Source organism: Mirounga leonina, unplaced genomic scaffold, assembly GCF_011800145.1.
Source record: "Mirounga leonina isolate KUSES-001 unplaced genomic scaffold, KU_Mleo_1.0 Mir_115, whole genome shotgun sequence".
In the NCBI taxonomy this organism is placed as follows: domain Eukaryota; kingdom Metazoa; phylum Chordata; class Mammalia; order Carnivora; family Phocidae; genus Mirounga; species Mirounga leonina.
This window is the reverse complement of record NW_023270268.1, coordinates 89,250,317-89,271,854: the sequence shown is the minus strand read 5'-3', so window position 1 is coordinate 89,271,854 and position 21,538 is coordinate 89,250,317. Positions and strand designations below refer to the sequence as shown.

Sequence of the window (21,538 nt, the reverse complement as noted above, 5' to 3'; positions counted from 1 at the left end):
CTCATAGACACTTACAGCCACAGAGTGCCATTACACAAACCTACACACTGGGAGAGGAAGATCCTGGTATGGTCAGGTCGCTTCAAAAAGGAAGATGAAATCCCAGAGACTGTCTCGTGAGTGCTAAACATAGGGGTTATAAGCAGCTTTTTCTTTCTCACTGATTTCAAAGGCAAAACAGTTCCTCTGAGTCTGACTATTTAAAAACTTTCAACCAAATTTTAGAATAGTTTTCACTTCTCAAAATGTTTCCTCTTTGGCAAGTACTTGCAGTAAAAACAGTGCTGGAAAATCTTGTATCTTATCATTGATATGTTATGTTGTGCCTAGTGGAGACCTGTCAGGTACTCTGAAGTCAACTGATTGATTTCCTCTCCGAGCTACAGAAATGTGACCAAGCAGTGATATTCACTGTTCTTAGCTTATTTTTAATCTGGGTATATCAGTTAGGTACCACTGACAATAAATAATAGTTATATTCTACAAAACCCACTAAAGTATTCAACATAGACATAAAAGTATTTAAGAGCAACATATTCTCTTTCTGGGATCCCAAAAAGCATGCTTCCTGTCCCTGTCACCAACTTCCTTGAACCCAGCCCTAACTCGGGTCTTGGGACTTTTTCAGAGTCTGTGGATAAGTATAGATTCCTCTAACCCAGGGTTTCTCAACCCCAGTGCTATCAACATTTTGGGCCAGATAACTCTCTGTTGGTGGGAGCTGTCGTGTACATGGTAGGATGTTCAGCAGCACCCTTGCTTGGCATTTTCATCCCCCAGATGCCAGTAACGCTCAGTGTAATAGGTCTCCAGACATTGCCAAATGTCCCCAGGGGGGACAAAAACAAAAAAACCCTGACTGAAGACCACTGCTCCAGCCTGATGTTAAAGACCCTGATTGATTTGCATCTTGGCCAAGAGAGATGCTGAGAAGCAGGTGCAATCTCCCCTGTGGGGCGTCATCCTTTTCAGAGACAGGGACTTGGGACAAAGCTCCTAGACATTCCCTTCTGGTGAGAAACTGTTCCTGGACCTTCTGGCTTCTGGTTTCAAGGCATGATTTTAAACGATCTGAGTTCATTCAGGGTATCTTTTCCCAGGAAGAGAAGTGTGATTTGCTTTTTTGTTTACAAGGGCTTTAACAGCCATTCTGCTTCTGCCTGTCAAATTAAATAGCACATTATCTTCACTAAAATTATTTCAGCAGGAAAGCCCCGGTCCTTCTTAGCTAAAGTGACAGTGTACTCTCCTGGAAAACAAGAGCAAGCTGGAAATAACAATGATATTAAGTTCTTTTTTTTTTTTTTTTTGAGATTTTATTTATTCATTTGAGACTGAGAGAGAGAGCACGAGCACAGGAAGACGCAGAGCGAGAGGGAGAAGCAGACTTCCCGCTGAGCAGAGAGCATGATGTGGGGCTCGATCCCAGGACCCTGGGATCATGACCTGAGCCGAAGGCAGACGCTTAACCGCCTGAGCCACCTAGGCGCCCCTGATAATTTCTTGCGTGTGTCTTAATTTCTTCCTGAATATTCCAGGAGAAAACAAGCTGCTGCATACCCATGGTCCTAATAGGTGCTATATAGATTTTACCATGGAACACCTTCCTCAGTCTGCCTTGGGGGTGGTTCCAAGATCCCCCTCAAGCCCAAATTACTACCGAGTCACCCTAGAATGTTCTGCTCTGAGCCTGGACAAGTGTTCATCCATATGCTGGTAGGTCTGAATAGGCACTGCTTAACTTGTCCATTCTGATTGCTTCCTATAGCATGGAGGGCAACCTCATGACCTTATTTAAATGCATTTTACTTTTTTAATGTAAAATACTTTTAATGTATAATAATACATTATATGCATAATAATACATTATATATATATAATTTTTTTTAATTTTAATATATAAAAAAAATTTTTTTTAAGAGAGAGCGCTGGCACAAGAGCGGGGTGGAGGAGGGGCAGAGGGAGAGAGAGAATCCCAAGCAGGCTCCACGTTCAGTGAGGAGCCCGATGTAGGGCTCGATCCCACGACCCTGAGATCATGACCTGAGCCAAAATCAAGAGTTGGATGCTTAACTGAATGAGCTACTCAGGGGCCCCAAAATGTAGAATACTTCTAATGAAAAGTAAAATATATTACTTTTCAGGAGTATCACAGCACTTTAATTGGACATGCCAGTTCACATAAAATATTGTCAACATGGGTAGTTAGTTTATGGTTGGTGGGCTCTCAGATGCTCTTAATAGAGCAATTCACTGTTCTTAGCAATTGTCCCTGGTTCCTCTCACCACCCTGCAGGCCCAGCTTCAGTGCCTGGAGAACTCCGTTTACATTGCTGCCTCACTGGGTCCCAGCTCTTATATCACAATGTCTATGCTTTCAGGCTTCTCCTACCACCTGCAATGCCTGGACCCTGTGCCTCCTTCCAAGCATTTTTATTATTTTTTTTTAAAGATTTTATTTATTTATTTGACAGAGAGATAGAGAGAGAACACAAGTAGGCAGAGAGAGAGGGAGAAGCAGGCTCCCCGCAGAGCAGGGAGCCCAATGTGGGACTCAATCCCAGGACCCTGGGACCATGACCTGAGCCGAAGGCAGCTGCTTAACTGACTGAGGCACCCAGGCGCCCCCAAGCATTTTTAAAGTACTTTTTTCCTCCTGATTTCAAAAGTAATGTGTGTTAAAAATCTGGGGAAAAAAAGAAAGGAAAGACGGTAGTTAGCACTTTCATCCCATCATCTAGAGATAATCACTTCCTATTTACACCCCTACTGAGTAGGCCAGTGCTGTGTCAAGGGTCCATCTGGACTCTTCGTGCCTTGCCCTGAGGCTATACTAGACTCACGTAACAGAACCGCCAACTCACTGCCTACATACAGAATCACAAAGGTGGAATGGCCTTCTCTTTAGACTCTTCCTTGGTAGGCCTCTTAGCTTTCACACAAGAATGATAATCCAGTCCTCAATTTTCTGTTACGGCACCTGGGTCTGCATTCAGTGGACAGGTTCAAAGCAGTACTTGCCAAAGAGCACAGTCTCAAGTTCACTGTCATGCAGTTTTAGCAAAACATTAGTTAAAAGGTAAACATTAAGGGAACATTGCTTAAAGGATCTTTCTGCTGTTTCAGATAGTCTCTGGAATCTATTCCTGGTTCTAAATCTAAGTATTAGATTTAGATTATTAAATCCATTCCTGGTTCAAGGCAGAGAGCGAAAACTTGGGTATAAAGAGCATATTGTTTAACTTTCTTCCACATTTGTTTTCTGAATTGTGATTTGTGTTGAAATACACGAAACTCATGAAGCTCATTGGAGTATCTGTTGTCAGGATATTGTTAGACAATCACTGGATCATATAACGTCTTCTGAAGAACCCCAGGAAGAAACAGCTCCTATTTTCACTTTTAGCATTGGCTGCTGATATGAAACTTGAAAGCCAAAATTGGGGACCACCATAGCAAGCATAGATTAATACACTTTGCCTTTTTTCCCCCTTTGTTCCTGGATCCACTTTGTCTTGACGCTTTCTTCTGTTTTTCTTACTTTTAAGTTTATGCTTTTTTTTTTTTTAAAGATTTTATTTATTTATTCATGAGAGAGAGAGGCAGAGGGAGAAGCAGGCTCCCAAGGAGCAGAGAGCCCGATGTGGGACTCGATCCCAGGACCCTGGGATCATGACCCGAGCCGAAGGCAGACGCTTAACGATCTGAGCCACCCAGGCGCCCCAAGTTTGTGCTATCTTACTGAATGTTATTAGTAAGTTTAAAGTGAGTTGTGAAAATGCCTCATCTTCCCCAAAATCCTACAAGATTTCCAGGCCCCACATCTTTTTTTTTTTTTTTTTCTATTTGTGGTACCACTCCACTTCTGATTTGTGGTACACAGAGTTTTATTTCCTACTGGCCACTTCAGAAAGAGAAAAATTAACTTTCTCTCATAATCTCATTGTGTTACTAGGTTTGAGATGCTTGATGCTGCAAAGAACAAGATCCGGGTGAAGGTCAGCTACGCGATGATTGCCCTGACAGTGGCAGGATGCATCTGGATGGTTATTGAGGGCAAGAAGGTGAGCATGGACTGCCTCTCTATCTCTGTTTTCTACAAAGGATCTAAAGGAAATTAGGGGTTCAACCCTCATATTTATTCTCTTGAGAAGAGGGGGCTACTTTCTACATGAGAAATGATAAGAAACAAAATGAGACACAGCAGGGACAAACCTGGGATGTCATGTGTGGGCATAAATAGCAAATCCTAATTTTGGCAAGGTAAAGGACTAAATTAGTTTTGCATAAAGTAAAAAAAACTGTTTAGTTATCACAGATGTCATAAATAATGTGAAGCCAGAAAAGTGTCCCTGGTGTATTTAATGACGACACCAGCATGTCTGTAAAGCACTTCCAGTACATGGGCATATTTATCCACGCTCCAACTGCCTTAGCCCTGGTAAGCATGCTAGTCACTGTTCTGGATTTGAAGCTCAGCCACACTGGGCCATATGTGTAAGGACAATAGCTCCTAAACAAGTACAGAGGCAGTTAAGGCCAGAAATATTTGTTTTAACCTATATCATTATTAATAGCTGTCATTAATTGAATACTCACTGTCTTCTAGGCACTTGGCTTCTCTTTCATTTGAACCTCACAATAGCATGACAAAATAGGTACTATTATTAGGACCTCATTTATAGATGAGGAAACATAGCTTAGAAAGCTCTGCTACTTTGCCCAAGGTCACACATCTCCTAAACGGCAGAGCCAGAGTTTGAACCTAGACCTAGTTGAGGTGATAGTAAAATTGCTCCCACTTATTAAGGGCTCATTATATAGCAGGCACTGTTAAACGCACCACAATATCCTAAGAACCTAAGCAGTAGGTTCTCTTATTATCCATACTTTATAAAAGAGGAACCTGAAGCTTAGAGATACTAAATCATTTTCCCAAAGTCACATACCTAGTAAGTGGCAGGATAAAAATTTAGAGCCAAGTTTGCAAGTTCCCAAACTCATATAATACTATCTTGTGATTAAAAGAGAGGGTTTTTTAAATATGCAGCAGCACTGGTCAAACACTTATTTTAATACCATGTCTAATTTTATATATCACAGCTACCATGTACAAAGAGATGTCTTACATCTATTATCAGATATTAAAAAGGTTCTTCTACCAACTCAGCAGTAACTGACTTCCCTTATCCCCAGTGAGTGCAGAGTAAAAGGAAATGAACTTCTGGCTCTCTTCAGACTTTTGGAGTGGAAAACACTGACCATTTAGACTGACCTTATGGGAGCACAAGTGTGCAGGACTGAGTGAAGTTCTTTTGACATCTTTTGACATCTCTGTTCTACCCCACTTCAGATTTTCTTCTGGTTTCCTCTTTGACTTCTCATGCTTAGTTCTCAGATTGAAACCTACAGAAGCATGTGGACAGGACATAGGGGCTTCTAGAATTCCAAGAAGTCTGCATTGCTTTTGTATACTTGATTATACTAAGCTGAGTCTAAATACTCTAGAAACAAGTTACCCCTTGGGATTTCTTCTAGCCTCATCTAAGGGTATACACCATGTACTTCAAGAGAGTTTCTCTCCTTTATATGCCAGAAAACCATCTCATTTGTTTTATGTGGAACTATCCATTTCTTACAAGTTGGTAAATGCTACTAGAATGAAGAACTTTTAGACTTACTGCTATTTGGAAGAGAAAATAAGCCATCATATTTTGTCCTCACCATCAACTTACCATTCCCATTCTCCTCTCCCTTCCCATACCTAATTTGTTACATGTGAAATTACACAGATATAAGAAAATCCCTCCTTATATATAGGGTGCTAGTTTATTTGGTATAGAACTTTTGAAACTGGTCTGCTTATATAAGCTTCACAGGCATGTAACAGGTCACATGGAGGGAAACAAGGGAAGAGGATGGTTGTCTCTCCCCCACTGCTGTTTGCTGTCAAAGGATGGAGTAGTGGGATAGATACTGCTGAGAGTCATCAATCACAGTATTTGGTAAAGTCTGGGATCCCCAAAGCTGAATATTTTTGGTAAAAGAGGAGTAAGGAGTTAGAAGGGTATGAAAGTATACAAATGAGTTGGGGAAGGAAAAATGGTAGCAACAAAGAAAAGTAAAAGTAAAAAAAGGATAGAAATGGAAACAAAAAGGTATTCAATACTAAAGAGAGGAAAAAGGAAAAGATAAGGGAAGAAGCTAGATTTAAAGAAACAGGCCAGAAAGAAAGAGAAGGTGGAGGGTGTGGCATTTCTCTCGTGCTTGACTGGATGGGCTACTGTAGGACTGTGAAGTTTTAGAGGAAGCAGAAGGCACACGGAGGGGGCTTCTGGGCTCAGTGTGCCCACGGCAGAGCATTCTGGGCCTGTGCTGCCCTAGTTAATCAGCTGACATCAGTGTAGGGTAATGACATTCTTCCCAAACCTGCATAAATAATCACTTGTTCAAATTTGTTTCACTTTAGGCTGTCAAAAGAAACGAGTCTTTAACAAGGCTGAACTTAGAAAAAAAAGCTCGCCTGAGAGAAGCAGCAGCTCTGAAAGCCAAAACAGAGTAGCAGAGGTATCCGTGTTGGCTGGATTTTGAAATTGCAGGAATAATGTTGCAGCAATTAGCCTGTATTAAAAAGAATACAGTATGAGGATCCATTTCATGAAAGTGTGGTTTGCACCGACTTATAATTTCCCCCATTTCTGATATAGTGGGACAAATAAATTTCCTTAAACGGCTTGTCTATATTTTTGTGGCTTGGATCCAGGTTAAATGCAGCCTTTCAGCTTTTTGGAGAAAATGAATGAAAAATGGGGCAACTTATTTAAACTTTAATATTAACTCTTCTTTTAGAGAGTCAGAAACCATATCTTATTTTAATTTCCATTGCCAAAGTGATTTTCTCTGCAGAAGCCAAAATGGCTTCTAGTTCTTTATTTCTCTCTCTTGTGTACTCATTTCTAGAGAGATAAGGAAGACCAGCTGAGTACACTGCCCAGGTGCATCTTGGAGAGCTAACCTCCCTAAATGCAGTGGTGCTTCTTGAGAGCCCTGCAAAGCAGCCCGATCAAACTCTGCCATCTTTGGGCATGCTGGCAGACAGAGGTTTCTCAGAGAGCAGTCTTGGAAAAGGTCCCTGTAAGGTGATGAGAGTGGTCTGGCCACAAGTTTCTGAGAACTCTGAAATCCCAGCACCATGAAGTTGCTTGGGGCCAGTAGTCACCTCTTTTACTCCATAGCTTAGAATTCCCAATTGGTCCTTTTCCTTTTACCTTTACCCTAAATTTCTCAATTATGAACATCTTTCAAATGCATTTTCTTGTAAGTTTTGAAAGATAAGCTTTTGCACATGGTTGTGTATTTCATTTACACTTCGGGATGTCAAGCCGTCTCATATTTAGGTATGGATGCTGGTTTCTCTTTTAAGTGTTTCATATATTCTCACATGCCTCATATTAATGGATGACATGGACGACAAGTCCTCGTAGCCATCCCAACCTGCTAGTTTTCTCCAGAGGATTAGAACAGATAGTAATATATGCAGCTGCACTGGAACTTGATTTAATAAACTAAGTAAAATGGAATGCACCACATATAATTTCATAATCTGATGTTAATGATGTCTGTGAATATACTTTGAGTAATTTGACCTTAGCTTTTTAGATACCGAGTTCTTTGATTTTAATGTACTTCTTTAAAAAATAAGTAATTTTTCTTCATAGAACACTATCATTTTTAACTTCTAAAGGAGTATTTTAAAGTGTTATCTTGGAGATTTATGGTAAAAAAAAAAAATGTTTCATTAAACCAAAACTCACAAATGTTACCATGCAGCAAGAATTTTCATGATCATTTCTCATTTTGTGTCATTGTCCTGTTCAGTTCCTTAGAGTAACTACCTCTTTATGGTTTAAATATAAATTTCTTGGCCAGAATTGTCTCTGTCTAATCCCAATTCTCCCACTACCCTCACATAATACCTTTTTGGCAGTCATCTTACTAATAACTCTAATACCTTATATTTCTCAGAACTTGTCAAGCAAATCGTATTTTTTTTTTTTAAGATTTTATTTATTTATTTGACAGAGACAGAGATAGCGAGAGCAGAAACACAAGCAGCGGGAGTGGGAGAGGGAGAAGCAGGCTTCCCCCCGAGGAGGGAGCCCGATGTGGGACTTGATCCCAGGACCCTGGGATCATGACCTGAGCCGAAGGCAGACGCTTAACGACTGAGCCACCCAGGCGCCAAGCAAATCGTATTTAATGAGCACTGTTATACTAAAGAATACCAAAAACATAAGACAGTTTAGCCCTGTTACTTTCAATTATTGTTGTACTATTTTTTGCTTAATTTCTAGATTTTTTTTTTCATGTTTATCATGTCTCTGTAGGTAAAGTGGGCAGAAACCATTTTCCACTTTATATTTCCTATAAGCCCTGTCTGAACATAAAGTTAATACATGAGCCTATGGTCAGATACTTTTTTAATCAACAAAAGTAATAACAGTATGGGGACATGTCTCCAAATGTTTATTGAAAGAAGGCAAGGAATGAATAAAGTGGTGGTGGTATAATTCATTGTCATTCATCAAACATTACCTTAATCCCATATATATATATATAAATCCATTTATATATATATAAATACTGAGAATACAAAAATGAGTAAAACATACTCCTTTACAGAGCTCATAACTTACAGAAACATGGCCCATGAAACTGTTACAATACAAACTGGTAAAAGAATATTCTGAACTTTATATAACAGTAGCTATAGAAAGAAACAAAACCTAACTCAGCTGTCAGTTGTGGTTGGAGTCAGGCAGGCAGTGCTGGTCCACAAGTGGTGGTTTCTGAACTGAGTTTGAAGCATGGGTAGGAGTTACTAGGTCAGACACATAGTGAAAGAGAATAGCCTCACCATTTAGACATTTAGCTTGCTTGATAATCATGAGGCACAATCTGACCAGGATAGTGAGAAGTCCCTCAACAAAATGCCATTTATAATGTTTTGGTTTACTTTTAGTTTTTATCTCCATAAAAATCTTAAAATGTTTAACAGACCTAACCGTGACTTATTTTTCCCAATTTATAGACTTGATTCCACGGAACCATTTCATGTGTGAGTGGCATCTGCCATACATCTCCATTCCACCTAATCCCAGGCTTACGTTCTTAACTCATCTGATCTCCCAAACCGGGAACACGAGTTATTCCAAACTCCTGCTCCCTTCATTTAATCAGTCATCCTATCTTGTAAACCTTACTTCTAAATATTTCCCAAATACACTGAGAGGAACAGAATGGGAATCTGTTCAGGGATAGACATAGGAGTTAATACCAGACCTGAAGATTAAAAGTCAGAAGTCGTAGGTTCTAGACTTGCTTTTCCAATTGTCTTGCTTTGTAAATTTAGGTTATAGGTCTGAAATATTATAATCTAAGACAATGTTTTTTTTGTTTTGTGTTGTTTTTAAAGATTTTATTTATTTATTTGTCAGAGAGAGAGAGAGAGTGTGTGAGCACAAGCAGGCTCCCTGCTGGGCAAGGAGCCCAATGTGGGACTCGATCCCAGGAGCCTGGGATCATGACCTGAGCCGAAGGCAGACACTTAACCGACTGAGCCACCCAGGCATTCCCCCCCTCCCTTTTTTTTTAAGATTTTATTTATTTGTCAGAGAGAGAGAGAAACACAAAGTTAAAAAGAAATACAAAACCATACCAAAATTAAGAGAAACCATCTTTTTAAATACGCGGGTTTTTTTGGTTTTTGGGTTTTTTTGCCAGCTTGGCTCTACTACTTGATTTCTAAAGGGTTTAGTAGTTACTCTTCCACAGTTTAATTGTTTTGTCATTTCCTAATGCTGCTGATGCAATGATGTTTTCTGTAGGATGACAAGCTGCTGAGATTACAACATCTGTATGACCTTGTAATTTCTGTACAATCTCTTTAGTCTGAAGGTTCCAAATGTAAACCAGATTATCTTCTGAACCAGACACAATCCATTTGCCACCAGTAACTGAAAAATTGGCAAATATGCAGTATTTCTCATTCTTATGACCAGTGTAGGTTTTCAGGCATCTGCCTCTGCTATAATCCCACAGTTTAAGAGTATTGTCCAAAGTTGCAATTAGAAGATATCTTCCATTTGGAGAAAATTTTACAAAAGAGATAGGAAGGTTATCATCATCAACAAGTGTTTTTAAACACTGACCTGATGCAGCATCCCAAATTCTACAGACACCATCATAGCTACCTGACACAATCAAGGACCCGCTACAATTAAAATGAACAGCAGAAACTGGGTCAGAATGAGCAGACAAAGTCTTCAGGCACTTTCCTGTTTTCACCTCCCATATTTTCACACTCTCATCAAAAGATCCTGAAATGATGAGATTAGATGGTGGATTGAAATTACAGCAAAAAACATAATTACTATGCCCCTTCAGCGTTTTCAAACATTTTCCAGATCTCACATCCCAAATCTTCAGCGTTTTATCATCTGAGGCAGAAACAAGGCGACTGGAATCTGATGACCAGGCAACATCTGATATTTCCAGATTGTGACCATAAAGTGTTTTCTCATACTTTCCATCATAGGCTCCCCAAATTATAATTACTTTGTCAGCAGAAGAACTTGCTAGCCATTCTCCATTAGGACTAAACTTAACCGATGATATTGCATCCGTATGCCCCACGAGAGTAAATTTAAGAGCATAGTTTGGTTTTTCAGACGTTTGCTCGCTCCGATTGGCTGATAAGGGGAGGCTCGACTCTGCTTTAGCATCTCCTGCCTCCTTTGTCGCCACGGTTCTGAAGCTCCAAGTCAGTAGGTTAGGTAAGCGTCCGGCCCTGAACCAGGCAGCCCAATATTCTGACTTTCTGCCCAGCAAAATGAAGATAAAAACATCAGACTCAAAAATAAACGGTCTTTTAGGGATTATAATTTCTGGGCTGTCTTTAAACTACCCTATACAACGATTCAGCAGCACGGCTTGGACCACTTCTCTTTTTTCTTTGCTTCCTCCTTCGTAAACAAATACTTGAGAAATAATACTAGAAGGGTCCAATGCGCTGTCGGCAAGGGAGGTATGTTTCGGGTATTTTGTGAAGGTATAAAGCCGTGCAAAGTGACGAGGGGCGTGGGTGATCTACAAAAAGTATTTTTTTCACCGCCCCTCCCCCAACTCTGAAACATTTAGAACACTGAGCAAGCCTACCAGTCAGACAGACTTTCGGTACTTGAGCATGAATGAAACACCGCTTAAACAAACGATTTCAGGAAGTCAAAACAAAACAAAAACCTGCGCAGGCATCACGAATTGCGGTCCGGGTGGGCTGCAGTCCGCGGATAAACACTGGGGCGCAGCGCCGCGTCAATCCAACCCAGCTGGCAGGACGGCGGAGCGCATGTGCACTCCAACTTCGAGCCGACATGACCAATGGGAGAGGTCTGCCTGCGCTTGCGCAAAGGAAGGCGCCGGCGTTTCCTTCCGGTCTTCTTTGGCGGCGGTTGTCACCCACAAATGCTGGACTTCCTCCTTTTCCGTGTGGGTAGGTGTACTGGGCTTCTCCCAGACCTGACTGACTAGCGTCGGTAGCGGTGAATGTTTCAAAGAACATTCATTTCTTTTTGGAAACCGTGTCACGAGAAAGAACTGAATTTTCCGATTCCCTTAGTGGAAAGTTAAGCCCACATTTGGCACCTAGCTAGCCGTCCATCCCGGTGACTAAGCATCTGCTTCGCGGGCCTCTTTGGTTCTGCTCCTCTCTACTCTTGTGGTATAGAGCCTGGTGGCGTGTACTTAAGGCTGCAGGTAGGCAAGGGGAGCTTAGCCGAATTTACGCCCAGATTATAAAACTTCTGGTTTTAAGTTTTGCGTAAACGTTTCGGGAAGGAATGTGTTGTGGGCCTCCAAAAGCCCCTGCTTAGGACATGGTAGTGCCGTGGAAACGAGCAAACGTTCGTTTTAGCATTTCCTTATGCCTTAAACTTTCTAAGAGAAAAGGTCAGATCTGCATAGGTGCTTGAGACCGAAAAAGACCTAGAAGTTGGTGGAACGTGATTAAGAAATGTGTAAAGTTAACTTGTAATAGGCTTTAGAGAGTTTATAAAGTTTTAAGAAATGTTTAATGGGCCTGAGAGTGCTGTATAAAGATGTATGCTTTTCAGATTAAGTTACTATCTTTAAACAAGAATAGGTTTACCGGGGTGCCTTTCAGGCTCAGTCCCTAGATCATGCGGCTCTTGATCCTTTTGCTCTCCGAGTCTCGAGTTCAAGCCCCACCTTGGGCGTAGAGCTTACTTAAAAAAAAGTTTACCAAGGGGCGCCTGGGTGGCTCAGTCGTTAAGCGTCTGCCTTCGGCTCAGGTCATGATTCCAGGTCCTGGGATCGAGCCCCGCATCGGGCTCCCTGCTCCGCAGGAAGCCTGCTTCTCCCTCTCCCACTCCCCCTGCTTGTGTTCCCTCTCTCGCTGTGTCTCTCTCTGTCAAATAAATAAAATCTTAAAAAAAAAAAAAAAAGTTTACCAAAAAATTGGAAGCCTGATGAGTTTCTACTTACCTGTAATTGCTCAATAAAGAGAGCTCAAGTGTGTTTACAAGGTTTCCCCCCTCTCCGAGCTGAAGTCTAGAGGCAAGTATCTTGTTTTTCTTTTTTTTTTTTTTAACGTAAGCTCGAGTCGCGTGCTCTACCACTTAGCCAGCCAGGCGCCCCGCGGCAAGTATCTCTTGATGTTTTCTGTCAGCCAACAGTTAAAAGCATTTGGAAACAAATTCCCCTATCCTGTATTTATTAGGGATGATTGAAAGTCTGGCCTTTAAGTGAGGCACGACATAATTAAATCACCTATAATAATAGACTGTAGTGGAAACGTCATTACCTTAAGACGCTACTACTCTAGTTTGGAATTTGGACAGGCATTGGACAAAAGCTTTAGTCTTAGCTAGTGCAAATTAATGGTGTAACGGTAACGTGGTGCTGGGAATAGGAAGAGCATCTTTTAAGTGGATTGGCACATCCATTTATATACATTAAATTAGGATGCTTCTTGGATATTTTTTAAGGCAAGGCCACCACGGACCTTCCCTCTGTAACATTTTAAAAAACTTTTCCCTTTTATGTATCTTTAAGTTCAGTTATGATAAACTCTGCCTCTTCTCTCTCCTTTCCTCCTATTAGCCTGAAATCGTATGTTTTTTACTGGGAAGCTTAGAAACACACTAAAACTCTGCATCAGTTGAGACTATTTTCATTTTTATTAACTCATTAAAAAAAAAAGCTATAGAGAACATAGTGTAGGCTTGTTCCAAAAATTTTAAGTAAATTTGTATTTTTCCAATAACTTCTGTGCACTGAGTAAAGAAAGAAGAAATTAGACAAGGTAAATTTGACATGAGGGCTAGGATGGGGTGTTGGTGCTGGCGTATATTCTAATAACCCACTAGAAATACCACAAAAATCAGAGGGACAGGGGACACAGTCAAGAATGTCTTGATAGGGGGCGCCTCGCTGGCTCAGTAGAGTATGCCACTCTTGATCTCAGGGTGGTGAGTTCAAGCCCATTAGGGGTAGAGTTTACTTTAAAAAAAAAAAGATAGGAATATCCAGAAATAATTGTTCTTCAGCTTTTCCCAGAATTTGAAGAAATTTCCACTATTAAAATCCATTTCTAGATGTCGGAATTTTTTGTTTACAAATAGCGTCAGGAATTTGTAAAGAAATTAAAGCTCTGAATATAACTAGGTAAATCTTTTTATTAATCATGTTCTAATATTAATATGTAGTCCTGATATTGTGTCCTTATGAATGAGGCCTAAGAATTTTGTAGTTTAGGTCCTTGGGAGGAGGAGAGCATCAGCAATGTGGAGTGTGAGTAGGGAATACTGATACAGGTAAATCCAAAGTGGCAGAAACCATAATTAGAGCTGTGCATTTGCTGCTCTCAAGCAAAATTCCTCATATGGTCCTGTTTTTAATGATTTCCATTTTTGCTGCTTAGTCTTTACCAGATAGGAGATTTGGAAGTTTCCCTCTCTGTAGAAATCAATTTGTTTTCTTTAGAGTTCCCATAAAAGTTTTAGAACTGAAGGTCTCCATGGTTAAAAGGTTGATTTCCCTCCCCCCCCCCCCCCCCAGTCAAGTTTGCAGATATGCTAAATAGAAATGCCACAAATAGGTCATTTTTAAAAATAGATATTTTTGGTATCTATGTCAGGACTGAGATTAAGTCCTATCTTAAGGAATGTCTTGACCGACTCCCTTCATAGCAATTCCTAAGCAATTCCAGTTGAGCAGTCTTCAAAAGTCAAGCACAATAGAACTGTGTACAGTTGCTTAGGACCACTAGCAATTTAAATCTATTAAAATCTAGTTGGACTAAATATGTAGTGGCCCAGAATTTATCTAAACTGAGACCTTTTTCAAAGTGAAAGGGGACACAAATAATCAGCTGTTAATTGATCTAAAACCTGGGACTATACCTAGCAAACCAGTATAATCACTGACTTCTGGAGGACTGTCATAAATCACCACTTAATTTTGGAAAATTCTACACTGTTTATATGGTAACACCCCAGCCTGCCCACATCTCTCTCAAACCCTGTGCTTTTCTTTCCCCACCACTCTGGTCTCCTGGGTTTCTGTTTTCTCCTCATCCATCATTCTAAATAATGCTGGGCCCAAGTGGTTTAGATAAGGCAATGATCCAAACTGGATTCCCACAGGCTTCCTCAGGTTAAATGGGTATAAAGGAATTTAGAGTAATTTTATTCTCTGCAGAAACATTCAAGATCACAGATATTACCATATATTGATTTTAAAACGAGAACAGACTTTTTCAAATTGGCAAATGAAATAAGGGGCAACAGTCACCTACACTAGCTTTAATAAATTTGTAAACTCAGCCATTTGTACTATAGATGACAGTGTAGTCTGCAGGAACTAATTACATTTTGATTTAAGATTCGGTTTTCAGAAAAAAATACCTGGCCAGTAGAATCTCTCAGCAAGACATTTAGTAGTAAAAATGAAAAAAGAACAAACACCCTATTTAATAGCCTAAGGCAACCACCAGCTTCCATGTAAGTTGGATGCAATTGGCAAAAAAGTTATTTTTCTTAACTTTAGAGTAGGTCAGAAGAGATTAATGTGCTATTTTTGGTAATACAAACACATGGGGTTGATTATACATATGTTACCCTGTAAAATATATCCATAACTTTTCACAGAAGGCATAGGGTTTTTTGTTTTTATATAATGAATGGCTATAACAATGCTTTTGTAAACTTCAGGTCAGATCATGTCCTCCTGAAAGGTAACCACATATAAAACATACATTGAGACACTAAGTCTAAGAGTTGTTAATTCCTGGTTTCAAACAGCAGCATAAAAAAATTCCTTTGAATTTTCTTTTGTAACCAAGTACCCTTTACTAATATCACATCGATGCATATTCCTTCAGTCATTTAGTATTTATTGAATAGTCTACTATGTGCAAGGCACTCACCCATGGCCTGACAGACCACATTCAAGTACAAAGAATCATCAGATCCATTCCAAATCAAAGCGTAAGAACACTTTGAAAAACAACATATAGTGGTCATAATGATGAAGTAAGCAGAACATAACAACATACATTAAAAGGTGATCTTTCTAACTTTTGATACTCCTTGGGACGATACTCCTTTAGGAAGTCAGCTGTGTTAAATTCACGTCCATGGATGGCACTGCTTTCTAAGGCAGAATTCTTCATTCCAAAGCCTTCTCTGTCAGTAGCTTCTACATTTAAGTTTGTTGAATGGAAACATGTTTCTGAGTTTACCCATTATGCTAATGAACTCAAAATCAATCATTTGCATATATATTTTTTGACTTCTGTTGTTTTGTCAGGTCATATACAGAATGTTAGCACCACAGAAGGGAAAAAGAAGTTTGGGCTGAGAGGCTCTACATTACCAAAATATGTAACCTAAAAGCATACCTTAGTTATTTTAAGGGTGCTCATGAGAAAGAGCCAGAAAGACTGGTCTGACAAAAAGCTGGTCCAGCTGGGACAGTTGTGTAAGTCTAGTTCTGGGAGTTCCTGGCCCAGAACACCACCTCCACCGTGACCTCTGCTTTCTTCCAGACACAACCTGCACAGCTCTGTCCGTACTAGACAGTGTATGAGGTTGTGACCTTGGGGTAAAGTAAATTCTCCTAAGTCTTGATTCTGTCACCTATATCATAATGTCAGTTATCTATCTCAAAGAGCAGTTGGAGGATTAAAAGAGAAAAAACGGAAGCCCTTCCCCAGGCACCTGGCACACAACAGAGGCTCAAAGACTAGTTGCCTTTTTGACCTGAAGGGAAAACAGACTGGGACTTCTTTTTTCCTACTCTGAGTTGAAAGCAAAACTTCATCTACCCTTAATCTTTTCTTCTTGCCCCAGACTTCCAAATTTTATACCCAGTAGCAACTTGATATTTTTAAAATTAGCATATAATACTTGCTTTACTTCATCAAACATTTTTGTGATGTCCTGGTACTGTTACTACCTATCCTTTTCTGACAAGAAAGCATATTATAGAATACTGTCTGTATTAGAGCAGACTTACTGTACTGGTGTCCCATCTGGCTTTCACTTACTTGAACTTTAAAAAAAATAATTTTTTTTTTTTTTTTTTTTTTTAAGGAATCTCTATTCCCAACATGGGGCTCGAACTCATGACCCTAAGATCAAGAGTTTCATGCTCTACTGACTGAGCCAGCCAGGCGCCCCATGAGAAAGCAAATTTTTTTCTCTTTTTAATTTTTAAATTTTTGTTTAAATTTTTTTTTTTTTTAGGAGGCTCCACGCCCAGCGTGGGGTTTGAACTCACGACCCTGGGATCAGGAGTCACATGCTTTACCCACTGAGCCAGCCAGGTGCTCGGTAACTTTAACTTTTGATAGAGAAAGGTAGCCAAAAATATTTCCCAGCATGGCAGATACGTATTTACTCTGCTCAACTAACAACAGATGAAAGTGGCTCTGTTAATTTCAGATGGCAAAAAATTCAGATTTGAGACTTCATATATAGATAGATAGGTATACCTATTTCTCAAATGAGCTAATTTTGGAATGTAGGAGGTAGAACATAGTATATAAATATGAAAAGCAAACAATGCCCCTTTCTAAAAGTAGATCCCTTTTCTTTACTGAAAAACATCCTTACACATTAAGATTTCCTATAATGAAAAGCCCCAAGCCCTAAAACATCAATATGCAATGACTTGCCTACTGATAGAAAAAATGTTCACAAAACTAATCAGCAAGAAAGAAAAATCTTTCAACTTGAGGAAAACCCTTTCATAATGCAACCCCAAACTGGGAGATTATAAATAACTGAAATGTTTGTTTAGCACTAGAGAAGTAAATTCAAAGTTGCCTGTGAGTGGCCAGGTACAACAGGATTTAATTGACAATAGTTTGGTTTCTAAAATATATTACATATTTTTTCTCAGGCAAAATCAGCAACAATCTGCAATAATAATTCAAATTTATTATGGGGTAATTGTCATTGCTTATATTTGTGACGATATGAAAAAATGGCCCAGAGCCCATTTAGCTTTATCTGGCAGATGGAAGAAACAATCCTAGGGCAATAGTTTTCAAAAACAGTATAGCTGACAAAGGTTTAAAAGGGCCCTTACTTAGTGACAAGAACATGAATTAAAGTGTTCCACAGACAACTCCTTAATCTGTTTTCCTTTCCTGGTTTTTCTCAATCTAACCATATCTACCCTGCTGGTCCTTCAAATATAGGTGCCTTTATATCCTAAATGCTTTCAATGCTTTTTTTTCCCCACCTAAGTTTTCACTGAATATACTTTGAAAGTGCAGAGGAGGAAAAAGGGGGGGGGGGTGGATAATCAAGGTACTGGTTAGTATATATTGCAGGAGAGTTTTCCTGTGTTGAAATTAACATGCTTTTGTAATGAGTAACATCTTAGTGATAGGGTTTCAATAAATTCAATGTAAATTAATAGAATCTGCCAGGCAGAGAACTAAAATGAGGACTTAGTTACCTCCTGAAGTCTCATTCATTTCTATAACCAAAAAGGCTGCTTTTTCAGTTCCAACAGTTATGCTGGGATTTAACTTTTAGTTAATTCCAATTTTTATATTAAGAACATTTTATTGCAAAAAAAATTTAGCTCATCTCTCATGAACTTCCAAGACAGGAGCAAGATAAATTCCTGTTTACAACAGAAAATGGACCATAGCAGTTAAATGGACTTTGTTTAATTCATTCACTGAGACACCTGCAATTGCAAAACTCCCAGTGTATGCTCTTCTTACTAACCTGGAGAAACAACTTTGTGTGCTTTATCCTTTTTCCATTCAAATTGGTTTATCAAAAATGAATTGAAATTTTTAAAATTATCCAATAGAAGGTACATAATTTAAAACATCCTAGAGAAATGACATGTTACCAGTGATGTACAGGTTAAAAAAATCCAGCCACAAAAAAAGTCAAAGCTAAAAACAAGATTTTTACTATGAATCAGTGCTTCTATTACCCTTCTGAAAGAAGTTATATTTTAATGTGATGTAAAGGCAAAACTGAAAGTTTTTCTTTAAATTAACCACCTAATTTGTCCCTAAAATTACAAAGAATCAAAGTCTTTTACAGGTCAAGTGCAGTAAACTAAAATGTCCTTTCAGCACAAAGCAGCACTAGAAAAAGTTATAGATGGGAGTTGACTAGTTTTGCAGTGGCTGCTCCATCAGTAACAGACAGACATCAGACGGTATCCATCCAGAGCACAGACACAACTACAGACTAGATGCGAAGAATGTGTCACACACTTGGCTGCTAAATGTCCTTTGTCTTTGTATCTTTCTACTTTGAATGAAGTGGATTTTTTTTAAGTTTAAATCAGGTCACGTAAGTTGGCTGTTTAAATAACAACATGATGAGGTATGAAAGCTCTGAATATCCCTAACATTCAGCAGGATTTACCAGAGATGTATAATAACCTGTCAGGGGACTTCCATATAGTTACATTTTGGGGTTATAATGAATTCTAGAAGAGGACAAGATTAAAGAGGTTTAAAAGGGTATTCTCTGAAACAGAAGTGAGCGACTTTTCCTTCAGAATTCATTTTGAACAGCATATCAACAAAAAAATCTTCTCTGATAGTGTGTCCCAACATTGAGTCAAGATGGCCAACTAGCACCAAGAAGTCATATTGAACTCAGTTGCAGTTCTCTTGGCAATTAAGCTTATATTTTCATTCCAGTCCAAGCACAAATGTGGATCACTGAAGACAGTACTGGAAGCGCCATTTGCAGGTACATTGCGGTTATCATTAAATGAGCCAGAAGATAGAAACTTTTTATTTTATGGGTGGACTTGACTGGGCAGTACTAGTAGATGAAATGAAATGATTAGGGAACAATGAGGTTATATTAAAAAAAAAAAAAAATCCCTGCCCTTATTTGGGTTGAATAGGTCATGTTGAGAAGATGATTATTTGTTTAAGATAAGGATGCTACATTAAAAGGATCATATATGCAGCATGAATACATTAGAATCAAGCTGCACCGGGCTAAGAAAAAAAAAGTTTCCCTAAGTAACCTTTAAAAGTATGTGTTATCTGCCAGTCACAGAGGGGAAAAGCACCTAGGGTGAACTCCAATTTAATGAGGACCTTGATCAGGACCACAAAGCCTGAAACATTTGTTTTAATGCAGAAACACAGCCTCTAGTCACACTGGTTGAGTCTGGGAAAATTGGAGGGAGTTTTTGTTTTTTGTTTTTTTTTTACTTTTTTATTGAAGTACAGGATATTGTTTCGATTACTAAGGATTCTAACTCTTCATACCAGCATTAGAATCGAACCACTTCCAAATCCTAAGACACATAAGACCAAAGAGAAGCAACAGCCATACAAATTAATGTGCCCCTCTCCTTGCTGCTCTAAGGGAATCTTCAAACCAGTATCACATTTAAGAGTCAGAGTGTTAATTCTTCAGCATTCCTGACAACTAGAAAGCACATTCACTGAAGGCTGAAGGTGAGGGAGCGGATGGTTTAACTTTAGTATCTGTGAAGAATGGCGCCAATAGAGGAAAGAAAACCATCCAGTCTCAGTAAGGATTAATGCAGATTTGGCTAGAAAAGCCACCAGGTAATCCAAGGGTTCACTGTGGAAGAACTCATGAAAAGTACTCTGAAGTGTACACAACAGGTCTAAACATCTCCCTTGTTGCAAGTAGCTGTGTGAAATTCAAGATAAAGGTTTAGTCTCATCTTTTAATATCAGTGTTTTCCCCCACTTTAAAGGGAATGAGGAGTCCTCTTTTTCCCCCACAAAGAAAGGGAGCCACATTAATATGTGTGTAATCCCATGACTCTTATGTAAGTGCGGATCTCCAAAGCCTAGGGATTTTCCATAAGAGTGGGCCGTTCTGGTTACCCTTTTTATTAGAAGGGTCTTCCACCACAGAGAGCCAGAGGTTTTCCAGATGTGTGTAAGAGAGCAGGTGCGCAAGGCAAGCAAATGAGCGCAAACAGTATTATGGAAAACATTTGAGAAGTTAGCTCCATGAGGACTGTGGGCTCCACAAGAGGACTTGACTGGGCAGCCTGGTCTGACACAGGAACACGAAAGCAGAGTATTGCCTCAAAGCTGGAAACCCTCCATAGGAGCCTCACACTGCTGGAAGATGTACTGCTGCTGGCTAAGGTCGACCTGGGGCGCAATGCTGCTGTCCTCATCCTCGGTCCCGAAGTAATGCTCGATAAGATCAAAGGCCTTCTGGTAGATCTCCTGGTTTTCATGACTCTGTAAGAACTCAATTTTATCCAGACCTAGAACGAAGAATAAAGAAAAATCTGTGTGTATGTGTGTGTGTACATATGTATTGTTTGTATCTGCTGGAAATGAAACTGTATTTTGCCATGTCTCCTCATTGTAAAGGAAGATTTTCTTCTCTACTTATATCTCGTCGGTATTTTGTAACAGCATAGAAAGTATCACTGGGATGACATCTGAATGCCAGTACTACACACTGACATCGTAAACACACGCAGGCAACAACCAGTCCCCAGAAGCAGCAATTTCCCTAACAGTCTTCACACATCATCCAGTGGCTAAGGCCAGCAGCAGAAGTGTTCCTTTTGAACTCTATCCGTGACCTAACGAATTCTTGGCTCCGGTTCTATCAACTAAGTTCTGAGCTATCCAATATGTCAACAGATGTATATAATACCCTTAAAAGAGGCAGAATCAATTTCTACTGCTTAAACTAAGAAGTCCAACTAGAACAATTAGCCAACACAGTCCCTTTACTAAGTTTGAGCCCATCTGAGCTAGGCTTTTCTTTTACTTGCAGCCATAAGCAACCTAACTGCTACAGCAATACCGGAAATAAATGTTAATATTGCTCAAAGGAAAAAAAATACATATTCATATACATCGCCATGTTAAAATATACATACATCAAAAAAAATTAACAGTAGTTATTTCTGTGGAGGAATATCTCCAGGTAGAGGAACATTTTTCTTT

At 39.5% G+C, this 21,538-nt stretch overlaps 3 protein-coding genes across 4 annotated transcripts in view; 1 reads left to right on the top strand and 2 right to left on the bottom strand.

The window, feature by feature from the left end:
- Window positions 1–7,822, top strand: part of FAM162A (family with sequence similarity 162 member A) — a 29,001-nt gene extending 21,179 nt beyond the window's left edge. The window contains exons 3-5 of the mRNA XM_035000039.1: window positions 8–116; window positions 3,956–4,064; window positions 6,470–7,822. Of these exons, the coding sequence (XP_034855930.1) occupies window positions 8–116; window positions 3,956–4,064; window positions 6,470–6,562 (311 nt within the window). The 3' untranslated portion in view covers window positions 6,563–7,822. The remainder of the gene's footprint in view (window positions 1–7; window positions 117–3,955; window positions 4,065–6,469) is intronic.
- A 1,808-nt stretch (window positions 7,823–9,630) lies between these two features.
- Window positions 9,631–19,325, bottom strand: WDR5B (WD repeat domain 5B). The gene is made up of 4 exons (XM_034990800.1): window positions 19,302–19,325; window positions 18,049–18,121; window positions 15,635–15,777; window positions 9,631–10,962 (listed from the first exon to the last, which is right to left on the bottom strand). The coding sequence occupies exons 1-4, from the start codon at window positions 19,323–19,325 to the stop codon at window positions 9,814–9,816; spliced, it is 1,389 nt and encodes a 462-aa protein (XP_034846691.1). The 3' UTR covers window positions 9,631–9,813.
- Window positions 17,419–21,538, bottom strand: part of KPNA1 (karyopherin subunit alpha 1) — a 70,375-nt gene continuing 66,255 nt past the window's right edge. For both annotated transcript variants that reach the window (XM_035000037.1, XM_035000038.1), the window contains exon 14: window positions 17,419–20,841. In XM_035000037.1, coding sequence (XP_034855928.1) covers window positions 20,654–20,841 — 188 coding nt within the window. In that variant the 3' untranslated portion in view covers window positions 17,419–20,653. The remainder of the gene's footprint in view (window positions 20,842–21,538) is intronic.

Excerpts from the sequence above, each read along its gene's own strand:
- WDR5B (XM_034990800.1), bottom strand. The coding sequence starts at position 19,325 with ATGTACCTGCAAATGGCGCTTCCA. Across the intron at positions 18,122-19,301 it reads ACCTGCAAATGGCGCTTCCA|TTAAATCCCAGCATAACTGT; the intron begins GTACTGTCTTCA and ends ATTAACTAAAAG. Across the intron at positions 15,778-18,048 it reads AATGAATGAGACTTCAGGAG|AAGCTACTGACAGAGAAGGC; the intron begins GTAACTAAGTCC and ends ACTTAAATGTAG.